The sequence below is a fragment of the Oncorhynchus masou genome, chromosome 19 (assembly GCF_036934945.1).
Source record: "Oncorhynchus masou masou isolate Uvic2021 chromosome 19, UVic_Omas_1.1, whole genome shotgun sequence".
NCBI classification, from domain to species: Eukaryota; Metazoa; Chordata; class Actinopteri; order Salmoniformes; family Salmonidae; genus Oncorhynchus; species Oncorhynchus masou.
Genome location: NC_088230.1, coordinates 18,995,730 through 19,013,107, shown reverse-complemented (window position 1 = coordinate 19,013,107; position 17,378 = coordinate 18,995,730). Strand labels below are relative to the sequence as shown.

Genomic DNA, 17,378 nt, shown 5'->3' with positions numbered 1-17,378 from the left:
GGCCGCATGTCTTGTTCTGGGCTTTATTTATAATGCATCTGCTGCAAATACAACCCCCCGGACATTCCTACTTCATAGACAACAACCCTAAGGGCAATACAATAGGGTGGGTGTGGGGTCACCCTCTTTGAAATGTTCAAACACCTCCCCCCCCCTCCCTAACCCTATGCCTAACCTTAAATTAAGACCAAAAAACGAATTTTAGTTTTCATTATTTTTTTCGCCTACATCCAGCTGCTATGCAGGGTAACCTATTGGTTAGAGCGTTGGACTAGTAGCCAAAAGGTTGCAAGTTCAAATCCCCCAGCTGACAAGGTACAAATCTGTCGTTCTGCCTCCGAACAGGCAGTGTTCGGGGGCAGACTAGTAACCCACTGTTCCTAGGCCGTCATTGAAAATAAGAATTTGTTCTTAACTGACTTGTCTGGTTAAATAAAGGTTTAAAAAAAAGGTCTGGATCAGGTAGAGTACTACTAGGAGACGGAGCCATCGTAAGGTAATATGAAGACATAACTGATCTGAAATCTGTTTTGCGTTCTGCTCAACAAAACCTGTTCGTACTGGATGGCTGTAAGTAACCGCCCCTTTTTACAGTCGTGGTGAATGAGATGGGAATCTCATTTGTTGTCTCCACAAAGAGGGCGTTTCGGGAATGAAGTAATCTCAAAGAGGGTATGCAATATGGATAATTGATACTATAGGTTTTGTCGGAGCATTATTTTTAATTAGATATCCTCTAAGCCATTTGATGGTCTTTCTATTCAAATAACCGAATCCAACGAGTGGTTAGGCGGATCGTTGTCGGGGGGAAATGACAGAGGGGGACTAAAACAGGAAGGAATGGCAGCTAACCTTGCTAAGGAGTGTGCGGTACGGGTAGACGTTTCACAATGTAACGCTAAGTGTATCAAACAATTAAATTAGTAGGTGGCTACATTGTAGCCAAGTTGTTTGAGCGAGTGTAGTGCAACGGTTAGAACGTTTACATTATATCCAGCGTCCAGAGTGTAGATTTGCTGCAACGTCACTGCAAAGCAAGCGTTACCATTTTTCTGTGTGGCTATTCGTGGAAAATGATGGTGGCTGTGGCTCTAGAAACACTGCTACTGCAACACTGCTTGAGTAAGGTACACTGCTGCACGGAACAAAACAGAACCAATGAGTTCATATTAAGCCTACCTTTGTATTCACACGGGCTCATCCTGCGTTTACATAAGGGTTGGTATGCCACGTGATTCTTCTTAATGTGGACATCAAATTACTAACAGAATAGATGTTCCCTAGACTAAATAATATTAAAGCCCTTTTATCAATTATGTGACAGTGATGAATGTCTATTGATGGAATAATTGTCATAGAATAATTCAGGCCTGGTGTTGTTTTGCAGTACTGATTGGTCAGGTCAACTGCAATCATGGATCATCATCAACTTCATCATCACACACAAGGAAGCATGTCACCATCATATGTTCCAAGGAAGAGGAAGGCTTCACAACCAAAACAAAAAAGTGGTGTTCCACTACCAGGTAAATGTCACTAAACCGTTACTGTCACTAGATGATTGACAAATTGTCAGTTTACTCAGCAAACTTTAGAGTACTGATAAATTACATTATGTCCAAATTTGTATCTGGCCAGTTGCAATTGCAGATGTCTTGAATCATCATTATGATTCATGTTTGGTCCCCATTTATGTATTTCATGCAGAATGTCTTGGAAACGCTCCTTCACTAGTGTTTTGTAAGGAAAGAGATTAACTAATGAAAATGTGACCATAATCCTACAGCTATCCAGAAGATGCCAGATATGAGTGTGATGAGCATGATTGGTGTTCCACCTAAGGTAAGAATAAATACATAGTAACAGTCTTTTCTTTCAGTTCTACTTGGCCATTATGAGTATTCCTACCAAAGCATGGGTGCACTATTCCAGTCCTCAACATGAAAACTAAAATAACAACCATCATGAGGATCTAGAAATTATTTAGCATTAAGCACTTCTACATCACCATATGATGGTCCTTAGTGCAGTGTTCACAATAAACCTTGTAAGATCCTGTGGGACACTGGATCTCTTCTTTACAGTTCTGTACTTGAATATTATAGAATGATGACCCCCATGCCCAGGCGACCCAAAAGATGAAAAGGTCATATGGCAGAAAAAGGTCAATGGGCCCACTGTGAGTTTCCTTTATTTTAATTGCCGATTGCTGTATGTTTTCCTTCCCATCACTGACTCCTACCTGTCCAATATTCTCAGATCTCCACAAGTTCAAAGTGTGTAGGTGATAGAGGCATTTGATCTGGGAAATAGTCTATGCTTGTGCACAGTTTTCTCTGTGCAAAAGCTGACCAGAGTAGTTGTTGTCATGTGAGTTTGGTGCTGTGTGTCACTGTCTAGGTATGAGGATCTGCAGAATGTCTCTCTGGGTTCTGGTGTGGAGGATTCAACCAGCGAGACGTCCTGCTGCTCCGTGGTGTCTTCCAGCCTGGCTGTAGCCAACGGTGAGCTGCCTCCTCCACCACCACTCTCCGCCAGACTGCCTCACAAGTTGGTGGCTAAAGACTGCTGGCCCAACCAGGCCCCAGACACAAGCAGGGCCCAGGGCCGGGGTCAGGAACCACACCTGCCCTCCGATTTTGCGATTAAGAAAATGCGGAGAGTGGAGGTGAACAACAACAGCACACCTTCTGCTACAAATTTCCCTCAAGAAGTGAGACAGTCAGGTAGTTATGTTGCAACCATCACTTTGTCTTCTGACCCTTTTCTCTTATAAACAGGTATTCAAGTTTTAGTTCATGTTAAATGTTTCTTTTGATGCAGTTCCAGTTCCTGTTGGAGGTGGGCATGTTCATAGCCATGTCCATAGCGGTCACTCAGTGGGAGGTGGGCATGTTCATAGCCATGTCCATAGCGGTCACTCAGTGGGAGGTGGGCATAGCAATGTCTACAGCAGTCTCTCGGTTGGAGGTGGACATGCCCATAACCATGTCGACAGCAGTCACTTGGTAGGAGGTGGACATGCCCATAACCATGTCGACAGCAGTCACTTGGTAGGAGGTGGACATGCCCATAGCCATGTCAACAGCGGTCACTCGGTTGGAGGTGGACATGCCCATAGCCATGTCAACAGCAGTCACTTAGTAGGAGGTGGACATGCTCATAGCCATTTTGACAGCAGTCACTTGGTAGGAGGTGGACATGCCCATAGCCATGTCCAAAGCGGTCACTTGCTTGGAGGTGGGCATCTCCAGAGCAGTTACCCTATTGGAGGTGAACTTGTCCAGAGCAGTTACTCTGTTGTAGGTGGACATGTTCATAGAAGTCACACTATTGGAGGTGTGACTATCCAGAGCAGTCACAGTCACCCAGCAGAGCCTACCGAGGAAGAGAAATCTAAAGTCTTCACCTTCACAACGAAGAAGGAACCCCCAGTCTACCCCCCAGGTGAGAGGACTCCCCAGGTGAAAGGATTAGCAAATAAAATATCACCATAGATTCAATCCCTGGCAACACTTTACATTAGTTCATCCTATACCTGTGTAATAACAAATTATTTTAGTAACCATGTTGTATTAACAATGTTACGTAATACTTTGGTAATTGCATTGTAATGGTAGGTATTGTTCCTTATTCCACTTGTACAATAACAAAAAACACTCCACTTCCTGTGTGGAACAGGAAGTCAAGAAGAGAGGTGGCAGCTGATGATCCTGGGCAAAGGCCGAGTCACGTGCCCCAAGTGTAAAAGTGTGAGCAGGAAGACTGTGGATGGCCTGAAGAAACATATGGAGAGCTGCCGATTGGTGTGTGTGTGTGCCGTACTTACAATAACAGCCTTCCACTTGGTTCAACTGAATCTCAAAAACAAAACTAATGTGTTCCTTGTAGAATCCCTTCACGTGTCAGCAATGCGGGAAACAACTGAAGTCTTCCACGGGAATGAAGTACCACATCATGGCAGACCACAATAACCTGGTAAGGCCATTCTCCCATCTGACGCTGGTTTTGGTGTGTTCCATGTTGACATTGGTGTTAACTGTCTTGTTTTTCCAGCCCTCACCAGATGACATAAATGGCCTGGATGACCAGTCCATGAAGGAAAAATTGAGGAAGGTGCTGAAAAGGATGGGAAAATTAAAATGCTCGAAAGAGGTATGATTCCTTGATGGTGTCTGTATCTGAAATTCCAGTACAGATGTCACATTAACCATTGTTGGTAGTCTCCCAAGGCAGTCTGGTTGCCTCTCACATTAACAATGTTCTGACATAGAGTACCAGTCAAAAGATTGGATACACCTACTAATTCAAGGTTTTTTCTTTATCTTTACTATTTTCTACATTGTAGAATAATAGTGAAGACATTACATCTACGTAATAACTCATATGGAATCATTTAGTTACCAAAAAGTGTTAAACAAATATATTTCCTCTGACAGCTTTGCACTCTCTTGGCATTCTCTCAACCAGCTTCACCTGGAATGCTTTTCCAACAATCTTGAAGGAGTTCCCACATATACTGAGCACTTGTTGGCTACTTTTCCTTCACTCTGCGCTCCAACTCATCCCTAACCATCTCAATTGGGTTGAGGTCGGGTGATTGTGGAGGCCAGGTCATCTGATGCAGCAGTCCATCACTCTCCTTCTTGGTCAAATAGGCCTTACACAGCCTGGAGGTGTGTTTGGTTATTGCCCTGTTGAAACACAAATGATAGTCCCACTAAGCGCAAACCAGATAGGATGGCATATCGCTGCAGAAGGCTGTGGTAGCCATGCTGGTTAAGTGTGCCTTGAATTCTAAATAAATCACAGATAGTGTCATGAGCAAAGCACCGTCACACCTTCTCCTCCAAGCTTCATGATGGGAACAACGTATGCGGAGATCATCCGTTCACCTACTCTGCGTCTCACAAAGACACGCCGGTTGCAACCAAAAATCTCAAATTTGTACTCGTCAGACCAAAGGACAGATTTCCACCGGTCTAATGTCCATTACTCGTGTTTCTAGGCCCAAGCACATCTTCTTCTTATTGGTGTCCTTTAGTGATGGCTTCTACGCGGCAATTCGACTATGAAGGCCTGATTCACGCAGTCTCCTCTGAACAGTTGATGTTGAGATGTGTCTGTTGAACTCTGAAGCATTTATTTGGACTGCAATTTCTGAGGCTGGTAACAGTAATGAACTTACCCTCTGCAGCAGAGGTAACTATGGGTCTTCCTTTCCTGTGGCGGTCCTCGTGAGAGCCAGTTTCATCATAGCGCTTGATGGTTTTTGTGACTGCACTTTTCCACATTAACTGACCTTTATTTCTTAAAGTAATGATGGACTGTTGTTTCTCTTTGCTTATTTGAGCTGTTCTTGCCATAACATGGACTTGGTCTTTTACCAATCTTCTGTATACACCCCTACCTTGTCACAACACAACAGATTGGCGAAATAGCATTAAGTTAACTTTTTAACAAGGCACACCTGTTTTAATTGAATTGCATTCCAGGTGACTTCCTCATGAAGCTGGTTGAGAGAATGCCAAGTGTGTGCAAAGCTGTCATCAAAGCAAAGTGTGGCTACTTTGAAGAATCTAATATACAAAATATATTTTTATTTAACACTTCTTTTTGGTTGCCACATGATTCCATATGTGTTATTTCATAGTTTTTATGTCTTCACTTTTATTCTACAATGTAGAAAATAGTAAAAATAAGGAAGAACCCTAGAATGAGTAGGTGTGTCCAAACATTTGACTGGTGCTGTAGGTCTGGGATTTCATAGTCTACGTCGTTGGCACATGGGAACTATAGATGTGTTTCACTCTAAAGGACAGTGTTACATTACAGGGCTGCACTGGTAGTTTCACCAGCATCATGGGTTACCTGTACCACATGAAGAAGTGTGGGAAAGAGGAGTCTGAGCTGGAGAAGCTGCTTCTCAACTGCCAACACTGTGGCAAGGTCTACAAGTCCAAGGCAGGCCTGGAGTACCACCTCAAGTCGGAGCACGCACCAGTGAGTTCGAGCTGGAGCTGATTTCCTGGTGTTTTTACGGTGTTTTATTTATTTATTTTACCTTTTATTTATATAGGTTTTTTCTCGTTGAGATAAAATCTCTTTTCCAAGAGAGACCTGGTCCAATAGCAGCAGGGGGAACAACGTTTCAGACAGAACAACTTACATACACTAACACAACATTAAACAAAACTATAAACATGCATACAGTACAACAATTACATATTACATTAAAAACACAAACATCTTGACTAAAAACAGCTGGCCTAAAAACAATTACACTCTTCTATGATATATACATCGATCAAGTGTTTAAACTCCACCAACGAAACTAGATCATCACATTTTAAAATGTTCAGGAGAGGATTCCAGGACCACGGTGCTAAGTAACTAAAACTATTTCTACCATGACCTGTTCTAATTTTTGGTACTGTTAGAAGCAAATCAGAATGGGACCATAATTTATATTTATTTTCTGACCTGACTAAAATGTCATTTTACCCAATAAGGCCTTACAAATCAGTGTATACCAGTGTTTAAGTTTACGCAAGGTCAATGACGACCAGCCAACAGCACTGTAGAGATCACAATGATGTGTTAGACGTTTCTGATTTGTAATGAAGCTGGGGGCTGCATGATACACTGAATCAAGTGCTCTCAGGGTCGTGGCTGAGGCCTGCATATATATAACATCACTAAAACCGACCGTAATGTACATTGTACCAGCTCCTTCCTGGCCTCAAAAGAAAAACAAGCCTTATGCCGGTAATAAAATCCTATTTTCAGCTTGAGCTTATCAGGTTCTCTGCATGCACAGTGAAGCTCAGCTTATCATCAACCCACACACCCAAATATTTGTACACTTTAACTTGCTCTATAGTATGTCCAGCCAATGTAGCAATGACATGATTTGTAACATGCCTGGCATTTATGCCCAACAATCCAGAACTTGGTGGGGTCAAATATAACCACCTGTGCACCAAATTCGTCCTGAGAGCTACCAGTTGGGGAATCCTGTTTTACACTATACACTTGTCCACTAACTAATAAGACAGTCTTTCAAGGTTACAATTCACTGGGTGACATTCCATCGCACAACATGCCATTGTGCTCACAATCTGTAGCAGTTACATTCTGGCAACTTCAATGTCACAAACATTTCTCAGTATATCCACCCACCCATTTCCCAGAGCACCCCATTCCTTGGTCTCTTAAAAAAATATTTTTAGCTAATTTCTCCTCTCTAAATTATTTGAGCTTCTCTTGAATGGGTGATGATAGACAGCTGTCTCCCTCTCCCCCACAGGTGCCTCAGAATGCAGAGGAGGAGGAGGTGGAGGTGAAGGCTCAGAGAGAGCCCAACCCTGAGAGGACACCCAGCGGCCGGGTCAAACGCATGTCAGCCCAGGTGGCCTTTTTCCACCTACAGGAGATTGCTAATGACGAGCTGGTCAAGGAGTGGCCCAAGAGGAAGGTCATCGGAGACCTTGTCCCAGACGATAAGAAGGTGAGGACACTTCAACACTAAGATAGTCCTAGATGTGTGTACTGTATCTATTCATGTGGGTACATTGACCTCCAGATGAACCATTATTTCTGTTGGGTTCCACAGCTGAGATATGCCCGGCCAGGGCTGCCTGCCTTCAGTCAGGAGGTCCTTCGGAAGTGGAAAAACGAAGTGAAGCTGCAAAAAAAAGTTCAGTGCCCAAACCTGGTACGACCCATCATTTTTTTTAAATGATCTTTAATCCCATATTGCGTATAGTTGAGATGTTGCCTACTGTACTATACTTGTGTTATAATGTGACTAGGAAACTTTCTGGTTTCCCTCAGGGCTGCGGCTCGGTCTACACCAGTGTGTCTGGACTGAAGGCTCACCTTGGGCTCTGTGGAAGGGTATGGAATAGATTTACTCTCACTGCTCTGCTGTCTTTAACTTCCAAGTACTGCAACGTATCCAGAAGACAGGGAAAGTTATTCAGCTGAAACTGAGTCAATTCTTCAGCATAAAAATCTGATGTATGCACAGGAATTAAATCCATTATTAAGCATCTATTTCAACCAAATCTTTTCTCTCATTATGCAGGGGGACTTTGAAGCAGGGAAATACAAATGCCTAATCTGTAAGAAAGAGTTCAACTCAGAGAGTGGGGTGAAGTACCACATCAATTCTGTCCACTCCCAGGTCAGAAATGTATTTGTTTTAGACTTTTAACCTCCATGATGACCTACTGTATCATATTAATGTATAATGTTTTGCCATATGAATAAAGTACTGCAAAAATTCATGTTGTAGTGCTTTTTGGTGGCATACTATACTAATTTCCTTTGTCCTGTGTTTTCTTAGGACTGGTTTGTGGTGACCTCAAAATCCAAGAACTTTGATAAGGTCCTAAAGACCAAGCCCAAGGTGCACAGCACTGTGAATGACCCCACTGACCAGCTCCAGCAGCAGACCCTCCATGTCTTCACCCCCATCCTAGAGCCCTGGCAGGACATGCAGATGGGACCCCCACCAGCGGTGCCCGAGTCAGCCCTGCAGGTCAACCCTGAGGCAGCAGAGGGGAAGAGGAGGGGGAAGGGGAGAGGGAAGGAGAAGGACTGCTATGACTTCACTGGCAGTGATCATTCCAGCAGTAGCAGCAGTGGCAGCTCCAGCAGTGGATCAGAGACAGAGGAGCCTGAGAGACACAACGTTGACCAATGGGCACTGCAGAGACCCAGTATCATCGAGACCCACCCTGAAGCCGCCAAGCGACCCAGAAGCAACCTCTAGTTCGGTTTGATCACCTGACTTCAGATCAGGAGTCTGTTCAGGAGGGTGCAACGTTACAGAACGTTCAAATAGAAATGCATTCTGCATTGGTCCTGGGATGTGTAGTCTGTGTTTCAACTGTAACTACTTAGCCAACTTTTAACATGTCTTATTATTTTAATAAGATTTATAACTTTTTTGTTTTCTGACATGTTTACTTAGACTTTTTTTAACCCCTATTATCGGTAGACTTGTGTTCCTCTACAGATTGTGCCTAGTGTATGGGTTTATTATTTCATACAACTCCTTATTATAACTGAACTGTCATCAGACCTCTTTTTACAATGCATATTTAACCATAGCATGTGGTGTTAATGTAGTCTGCATTTTATATCATGGATTGTGATATGTTAACGCAGGATGAATTTGAAATACGGTGGTTGTCGGTTATAGTTGTCCGTGATGTGTTAACGCTGCGTTGTTTGTGGATGAACGGGCCAGATGGAAATAGGTGCATTTGTCATTTTATTTACTCCCTTTGTGCCCCTCTGCTGTAAGATTGTATTTAGTTTATTCGTCTCCTGTTGAGATTTGTCAGTGCGCTTCTGTTTAAGGTTTTGAATAGATTCATCTGTTTTACTTACTTTTGAATAATGAAGCTGCCCTTTAATTTTTTTAACAATCCCTAACACATTGATTGTTAACAATTGGGTTTCCCTATTTGATGGCTTAGAAAATGTTACAAAGACAACCAATGTCTTTCAGATCAAAGATTCTGCTTGCGTCCGTGATTCCTGTAACAGAAACGGGCATAGTGCATGCACTTTTATATTGACTGAAATGAACTGCTCAGCCTAATCATAGGCATATTCTCGTAATCCAACTTTGTGAAAGTTGACAAGTGTGCCATCATTTTTGTCTGGCATTAGACACTGCTTCTTGAGATGACTTGTGTTCCGTGTTTAATGAACCAACTGTTGTTAGTCAAATGAAAGGGAACACACTTCAATTCACCATTTGTGTACATTTGTATTAATGGAAAAACTATTGTTTCAAGATTAGAAAACTGCATTATACCTTTTTCTAGAAGTACTGTAATGTACTCATTTTTTTAACTACCAGCAGTGTTAGCTATATCAACAGGTGAAATAAAAAATATTTACATAATTCTAATAATTTTCCATTCTCATTTTGCCATTGTTTACACAGTAAACAAACCGTATTCTACTAACAACTGCAGGTGTTAAATGAAAGATAAGTGATGCGTCGCCTGAACAAGCTCTGGTTCTATTCACTTCAGTACTTTGGCCTCCACCTGTGGCAGAAATGTGTGTCACAGCCATGCAGCGAGGCAATATATTACTGAACAAATATATAAACAAACATGTGAGGTGTTGGTTTCATGAGCTGACATAAAAGATCCCAGAAATGTTCCATGTGCACAAAAAGCTTATTTTGTTTACATCCCTGTTAGTGAGCATTTCTCCTTTGCCAAGATAATCCATCCACCAGACAGGTGTGACATATCAAGAAGCTGGTTAAACTGCATGATCATTACACAGGTGCAGCTTGTGCTGGGGGCAATAAAAGGCCACTCTAAAATGTACAGTTTTGTCACAGAACGCAATGCTACAGATGTCTCAAATGTTGAGGCAGTGTGCAATTGGCTTGCTGATTGCAGGAATGTCAAACAGAGCTGTTGCCAGATAATTTAATGTTAATTTCTCTACCACCAACATCATTTTAGAGAATTTGGCAGTACATTCAACTGGTCTCACAACCACAAACCACGTGTAGCCACACCAGCCCAGGATCTTCACACCTGGCTTCTTTACCTGCGGGATCGTTTGAGGAGGGGGGGAGTACTTCTGTCTGTAATAAAGCGTTATTTGATTTATCGATTATGAATCAATCAATCAGGCGATGCAAATCAGTCAGTGCCCCTTGCTTCCAAGTGGAGGTACGCTAGCTAACTACATACATTTGCCCTCCGGTCACCTGCCAAAGATGAGTGATGTGAACGAGCCAATAGCCATAGTTAGTAAGCAACCCAGCTAGCAATGAGGAATCGGCCCAGAAGCGGCCCTCTTCCGGGGGGCCGGAACTGATTGAATCAGGCCGGAATCGGGTGTTGAACTCGGCCCAGAATCAAAATGAATGACTGCCCAGAATCGGCCCCAGAATTATGCATAAAAATTATACCCATCCACCAAAAAAAATGTTATGTCGGAGATGGGACAAGGACATCCCGGCCGGCCAAACCATCCCCTAACTCGGACGTCGCTGGACCAATTGTGCGTCGTCTCATGGGTGTCCCAGGAGCCGCCGGCACGAGTATCGACCTAGCATATGAAGCAACATGTAGTGTCTTAGACAGCTGCACCACTCGGGAGGCTCCATCCACAAAGTTTTTCATGCTTATCAATGAACAAAGTACCAAAATACTAAAATGCAACTTAAACAGGACTCTTAAAGAACTTAATTTAAATGTTAATTGTATTTTTTGATCACAGAAACAATGAGAAAATATGGAAGAATAAATAAATAACAAAGTGTTAATTATATAAAGCAGCCCATGTAATCATTTGCCAGAGAGTAGCCCCATTCAGCCCGAGATCCAAGTAATACATTTTGGGCCAGATAACTCTCACCGGAATCGGTCCGAGCCCCAAGTAATACATTTGGGCCAGATAACAAAGACCGGAATCGGCCGAGCTCAATCCCCGCTTCCAAGCCATAAGTAATACTGCCTAAGGCCACATGACATCGGCCGGGTCTGACTCTCAGCCGAGTTCCCCGACTCTCACCCGGAATCGGCCCAGATCCACTGTGCTAGTTGGGAAGCAATCTACTACTAGCAGTTATAAAAAATTGTTTTCAAACCTCCCCTGATTCAGAATATACTATTTTCTTTGTCAAGGCATGCTTGGTTCAATGGCTGTTGACGAGATATCTGAATATCCAGTATAAAACTAACTTTACACACAAATCTAAGTAAATCTAAGTAAAGGAAAATAATAAGAATATATACATATATGGATGAGCAATGGCAAAGCGTCGTAGGCTAAGATGCAATACTGTATATTATGCAGTATATACACATGGGATGAGTAATGCAAGATATGTAAACGTTATTGAAGTGGCATTATTAAAGTGGCCTATGATTTCAAGTCTGTATGTAGGTAGCAGCCTCTCTGTGCTAGTGATGGCTGTTTAACAGTCTGATGGCCTTGAGATAGGAAATGTTTTTGCATCTCTTGGTCCCAGCTTGGATGCACCTGTACTGACCTCGCCTTCTGGATGTTAGTGTGGTGAACAGGCAATGGCTCGGGTGGTTGTTGCCCTTGATGATCTTTTTGGCCTTCCTGTGACATCGGGTGCTGTAGGTGTCCTGGAGGACAGGTAGTTTACCCCGGTGATGTGTTGTGCAGACCATACCACCCTCTGGAGAGCCCTGCGGTCGTGGGCAGTGCAGTTGCCGTACCAGGCGGTAATAAAGCCCGACAGGCTACTCTCAATTGTGCAACTGTAAAAGTTTGACGGTTGTAGGTGACAAGCCACATGACAAGCCACATTTCTTCAGCCTCCAGTTTGTGTATGCAGAGGAACTTAAAACTTTCCACATTCTCCACTCCACTGCTATCCCGTCGATGTGGATAGGAGGGTGCACCCTCTGCTGTTTACTGGAGTCCACGATCTCCTTTGTTTTGTTGAAGTTGAGTGAGAGGTTATTTTCCTGACGCCTCCCTGTAGGCTGTCTCGTCGTTGTTGGTAATCAAGCCTACTACTGTTGTGTCGTCTGCAAACTTGATAATTGAGTTGGAGGCGTACATGGTCATGGATGAACAGGGAGTACAGGAGAGGGCTGAGCACACACCCTTGTGGGGTCACAGTGTTGAGGATCAGCACAGTGGAGATGTTGTTTCCTACCTTCACCACCTGGGGTCAGCCCGTCAGGAAGTCCAGGACCCAATTGCACAGGGTGGGGTTGAAACCCAGGGCCTCAAGCTTAATGATGAACTTGGAGGGAACTATGGTGTTGAATGCTGAGCTGTAGTCAATGAACAGCAGTCTTACATAGGTATTCCTCTTGTCCAGATGGGATAGGGCAGTGTGCAGTGTGATGGCGATTGCATTGTCTGTGGACCTATTGGGGCGGTAAGTAAATTGAAGTGGGTCTAGGGTGTGTCGTGTCTTGGACTATCATTAATGTGAATACTGTTATATTATCAAATCAATTCTCTATGTGTAAATATTACATGATTAAACAAATCATGTAAATATTAATTCATTAATTGTGAAGTCAGAGCACCACGGGAAAATGTTGTTTAAAGAGTTACTATTTCCTTAATTGAACTCTGTTCAGACAGTTTCATATCTTATCGATTACAGTCACTTATTCATGTATTATTACCTCATCCATCATATACTGAATGTCACAAACCTAGCATAAATGATGAATCAGTGATATACCAATTGGATGAATTATTTATTTATTAACTAACTAAATAATCACACAGAAGTACATATACGCACACAGGATAGGTTATTCATTGGTTACTAACATGATAAAAGTAAAAGTCCCTAGTGGACTAAACCGATATGACGGCTTGTTACACCAAATTAAAAGACAAAGGACTCCACTATCGTACACACAGCTAATAACTATGCTCATGGAAATGCTAATACTTTGCACATGAACATTCGGAAAAAAATAAAATTTACATATTTACGTGTGTCTGTCTTTGCTGTCTCTCTGTTGAAAACACTCGATCCACCTGGGGAGTTTATTCGACAGAAAGTCTCTGGTTTGTCCACCAGAGATCAAAGTATTTCGTACTTTCTGTCTGTTATAATGGATACGTCAGGCGTACCAATGGTCGTTCGATAGGGAAATGTTCTCCAGAATGGATCTTTCAGAGTATCATTCGGTTGTTCGATAGGGAAGTGTTCTCCTCTCATCCTCGGGTGAGTTTACTAAACTATTTCACATATACAGCTGCAGACTGTAAATGTGTAGTCTTGTAGTTTTGTTAACCAGCTCCATGCTCTCTGGTCTATAGAGTAGTAGCCATTTCAACGTGGGGACTACCGTCCCTGCGTTTTCTTGACTAAAAGTAAATTTTGTCATGAGTGTTATTTAAGCTATGCTATTTAAGCACTCAGGGAAAAAGGGGCGTTCCCTCCTTTTTTCGTAACGTCTGTTCATGTGGGCGTGGCCACTGACTTGGTTAAACCTTCATATGAAAAATAATTATCTCATTTATAAGGCAAACATCACATTACATATCATATCAGTTCCCAACATTTGGGTGTGACCCTGATCACTGGGAAATATACATATTCAGAGATACAGTTATGTTGTTATACTGACCTTCATGGGATCCCAAAACAAAACTGATCTGACATAATTGTTCTTTAAACCACTCAAGCTGTTTGGACGAAAGGAAATGTTTAATTCCCAAATCTGTTGATGTTGGAGTTTTGGGTGAGAGGACTTCCTTTGTTACTCAAAGGTTTCTTTCCCTCAATATTGCATGACAAGGAAGAGAGTTTATGTAAGGTATTTACGACCATCATAAAACGGCCAACTTCACCCCTCTTCCCCTCTGTGGTGGAAAGAAGGTTCTGTAGAGCAGACCCACTGTAACCTGATCCTGGTGGAGGTGATATGACCCTTCACTAGTCTCTCAAAGCACTTCATGATGACAGAAGTGAGTGCTACGGGGTGATAGTCATTTAGTTCAGTTATCTTTACCTTCTTGGGTACAGGAACAATGGTGACCATCTTGCAGCATGTCGGGACAGCAGACTGGGATAGGGAGAGATTGAATATGCCCGTAAACACACCAGCCAGCTGGTCTGCGCATGCTCTGAGGAGGCGGTTAGGGATGTGGGCTGGCAGCCTTTGCGAGGGTTACCCAAGTCTTACCCAAGTCCTAACCCACGTTGGAAATGGAGAAGGAGAGCCCACAGTCCTTGGTAGTGGGCCGCGTCGGTGGCACTGTATTATCCTCAAAGAGGGCAAAGAAGGTGTTTAGTTTGTCTGGAAGCAAGAAGTGAGTGTCCATGACGTGGCTTGTTTTCCTTTTGTAGTCTGTGATTGACTGTAGACCCTGCCACATGTCTCGTGTCTCAGCCGTTGAATTGCAACTCCACTTTGTCTCTATACTCACATTGTGCTTGTTTGATTGCCTTGCGGAGGGAATAAGTATACTGTTTATATTCGGCCATATTCCCTGTCTCCTTTCCATGGTTAAATGCGGTGGTTCGCGCTTTCAGTTTTGCGTGAATGCCACCATCTATCCACGGTTTCTGGTTAGGGTAGGTTTTCATAGTCACAGTGGGTACAACATATCCGATACACTTCTTTATAAACTCACTCACCAAATCAGAGTATACGTCAATATTATTCTCTGAGGCTACCCGGAATATTTCCCAGTCTTCGTGATCAAAACCATCTTGACGCGTGGATTCCGATTGGTCAGACCAGCATTGAATAGTCCTTAGCATGAGTACATCCTGTTTGAGGTTCTGCCTATAGGAAGGGAGGAGCAAAATGGAGTTGTGGTCAGATTTGCCGAAAGAGGTTGGGGGGGCCTTGTATGCATCACGGAAGTTAGAGTAACAGTGGTTCAGCGTATTTCCAGTGCGAGTGCTACAGTCAATATGCTGATAGAATTTAGGTAGCCTTGTTCTCAAATTTGCTTTGTTAAATTCTAGGTCAGGTGTACAAAAGGACTTGAGTTCCTGTATGTTGTTACAGTTACACCATGAGTCATTAATCATGAAACATATTCCCCCTCCCTTCTTTCCGGAGAGATGTTTATTCCTGTCGGGGAGATGCACTGAGAATCCAGGTAGCTTTACTGGCTCTGACAGTATATCCTGAGAGAGCCATGTTTCCGTGAAACAGAGTATGTTATAATCCCTGATGTCTCTCTGGAAAACAACCCTTGCCCTAATTTCGTTGACCTTGTTATCTAGGGACTGGACATTAGCTAGTAACATACTCTGAAGTGGAAGGTGGTGTGCGCGCCTCCGAAGTCTGACCAGAAAACCGCTCTGTCTTCCTCTTCTCCAGCGGCGTTGTTTTGGATCGGCCTCTGGGATCAGTTCAAATGCCCTGGGTGGTGCAGACAAAGGATCCAATTCGGGAAAGTCATATGCTTGGTCAAGGTACTGGTAAGTTGACATCGCTTTTATATCGCTTTTATAGTTTTTGCCAGTTGTATGTAATAACGCTTAAGATTTTCTGGGCTGTTCATGTTAGAAATAATACATAGAAAATCGAAATACTGCAAAGTTTCCTAAGGACTAGAAGCGAGATAGCCCTCTATGTTGGCGCCATCTTATCAATGGCCAGTCTCTGAGACAAATGACAAGCTAAATATGGACTTTTGGCTGACTTGTCTTGTTTTTCTTCTCACTCATTCAAGTCAAACCTGATACCATGGTAAAGGCTGCCAATCGACTGACCAACAACATGATGGGACCCATCTGGATGTGCACCAAAACCACCAAGAAGTTGTAAGTGGCTCACCTAAATATACACTGAGTGTACAAAATATTAGAAACATCTGCTCTTTCACGGGGAGGAGATGAAGGGGAGGAGTTAGAATCTACGTTCCTTTTTCCTTCTTCTTTTTTTCGGAATACAACAGGATATAATGAGGACTACATGAAATATGTCTTGCATGTAATGGACTTTAAAAAAAGATCTTGCGATATATTTAGGTTGTTTTCTCTTTGAATCCAATGAACTGAGCAGGCTGGGTTGACATGCTTATAGCATTGCTATGACTTTCTAAATATGTTCATGAATTTATAAGATTGTGCTGTTATTATTTCTATTAATATGATCTATTATTGTTACTATTTAATTTTTTTGAACAGTTTTCCATGTTATTTGGATTAGTTCTCGTAAGCACCCTCATAGATAATTATGTTATTATGCGACTGCCCATATTTCCCTCTGGCCAACGCCAATTGGAGGCCAAGGGTTTGCTTTAGAACTCAAAGAAAAGTGTGTCATGAGTCAGGGCGATGGTCAGATGGTCTTAGTGACAACAGACCTAGATATGGGGAGGTTTAGGACAATTGGAGGTGGAATATTAGGACAATTGGAGGTTTACAAAGTTGCAGCTACAGAATGCTTAACAGTGCAAATTATTATGACACCACTATATGGACACTTAATCATCATGGTGCTTTTTAATGCTAAGTCTACAAACATTGGTTGTGGAAAGTATAATTGAAACGTGGGTATCATTATGGTGAGTGAGGGAATGCATATAGCCAGTTATAATTTTAATGGCTTAGCGGATCATTAAAAAAATACATTTTTACAAGATGAAGAATATAATATCTATTGTTTACAGGAAACTCATTCTACAAATATAGATGCGGTTGGGTGGTAAAAGGACTGAGAGAAATACAGTTGAAGTCAGAAGTTTACATACACCTTAGCCAAATACATTTAAACTCCTAGTAGAAAATGCACTGTCTTAGGTCAGTTAGGATCACCACTTTATTTTAAGAATGTGAAATATCAGAATAATAGTAGAGAACAAATTATTTAAGCTTTTATTTATTTCATCACATTCCCAGTGGGTCAGAA

At 42.4% G+C, this 17,378-nt stretch overlaps 1 protein-coding gene across 5 annotated transcripts; it reads left to right on the top strand.

The window, feature by feature from the left end:
• Positions 1–579: 579 nt before the first annotated feature.
• Positions 580–9,928, top strand: LOC135505938 (uncharacterized). 5 transcript variants are annotated; one of them, XM_064925199.1, is made up of 15 exons: positions 580–672; positions 1,388–1,526; positions 1,787–1,842; positions 2,106–2,179; positions 2,401–2,726; positions 2,824–3,447; positions 3,682–3,806; positions 3,892–3,978; positions 4,057–4,155; positions 5,836–6,003; positions 7,310–7,510; positions 7,616–7,717; positions 7,837–7,899; positions 8,090–8,188; positions 8,351–9,928. In XM_064925199.1, exons 2-15 carry the CDS (start codon positions 1,415–1,417, stop codon positions 8,777–8,779), a joined length of 2,565 nt encoding a protein of 854 aa, XP_064781271.1. In that variant the 5' UTR covers positions 580–672; positions 1,388–1,414; the 3' UTR covers positions 8,780–9,928. The 5 variants fall into 5 exon arrangements, with proteins under 5 accessions (XP_064781271.1, XP_064781274.1, XP_064781272.1 ...); XM_064925202.1 differs by lacking the exon at positions 580–672 and adding an exon at positions 679–870; XM_064925200.1 differs by lacking the exon at positions 580–672 and adding an exon at positions 679–1,122.
• The last annotated feature ends 7,450 nt before the right edge of the window (positions 9,929–17,378 follow it).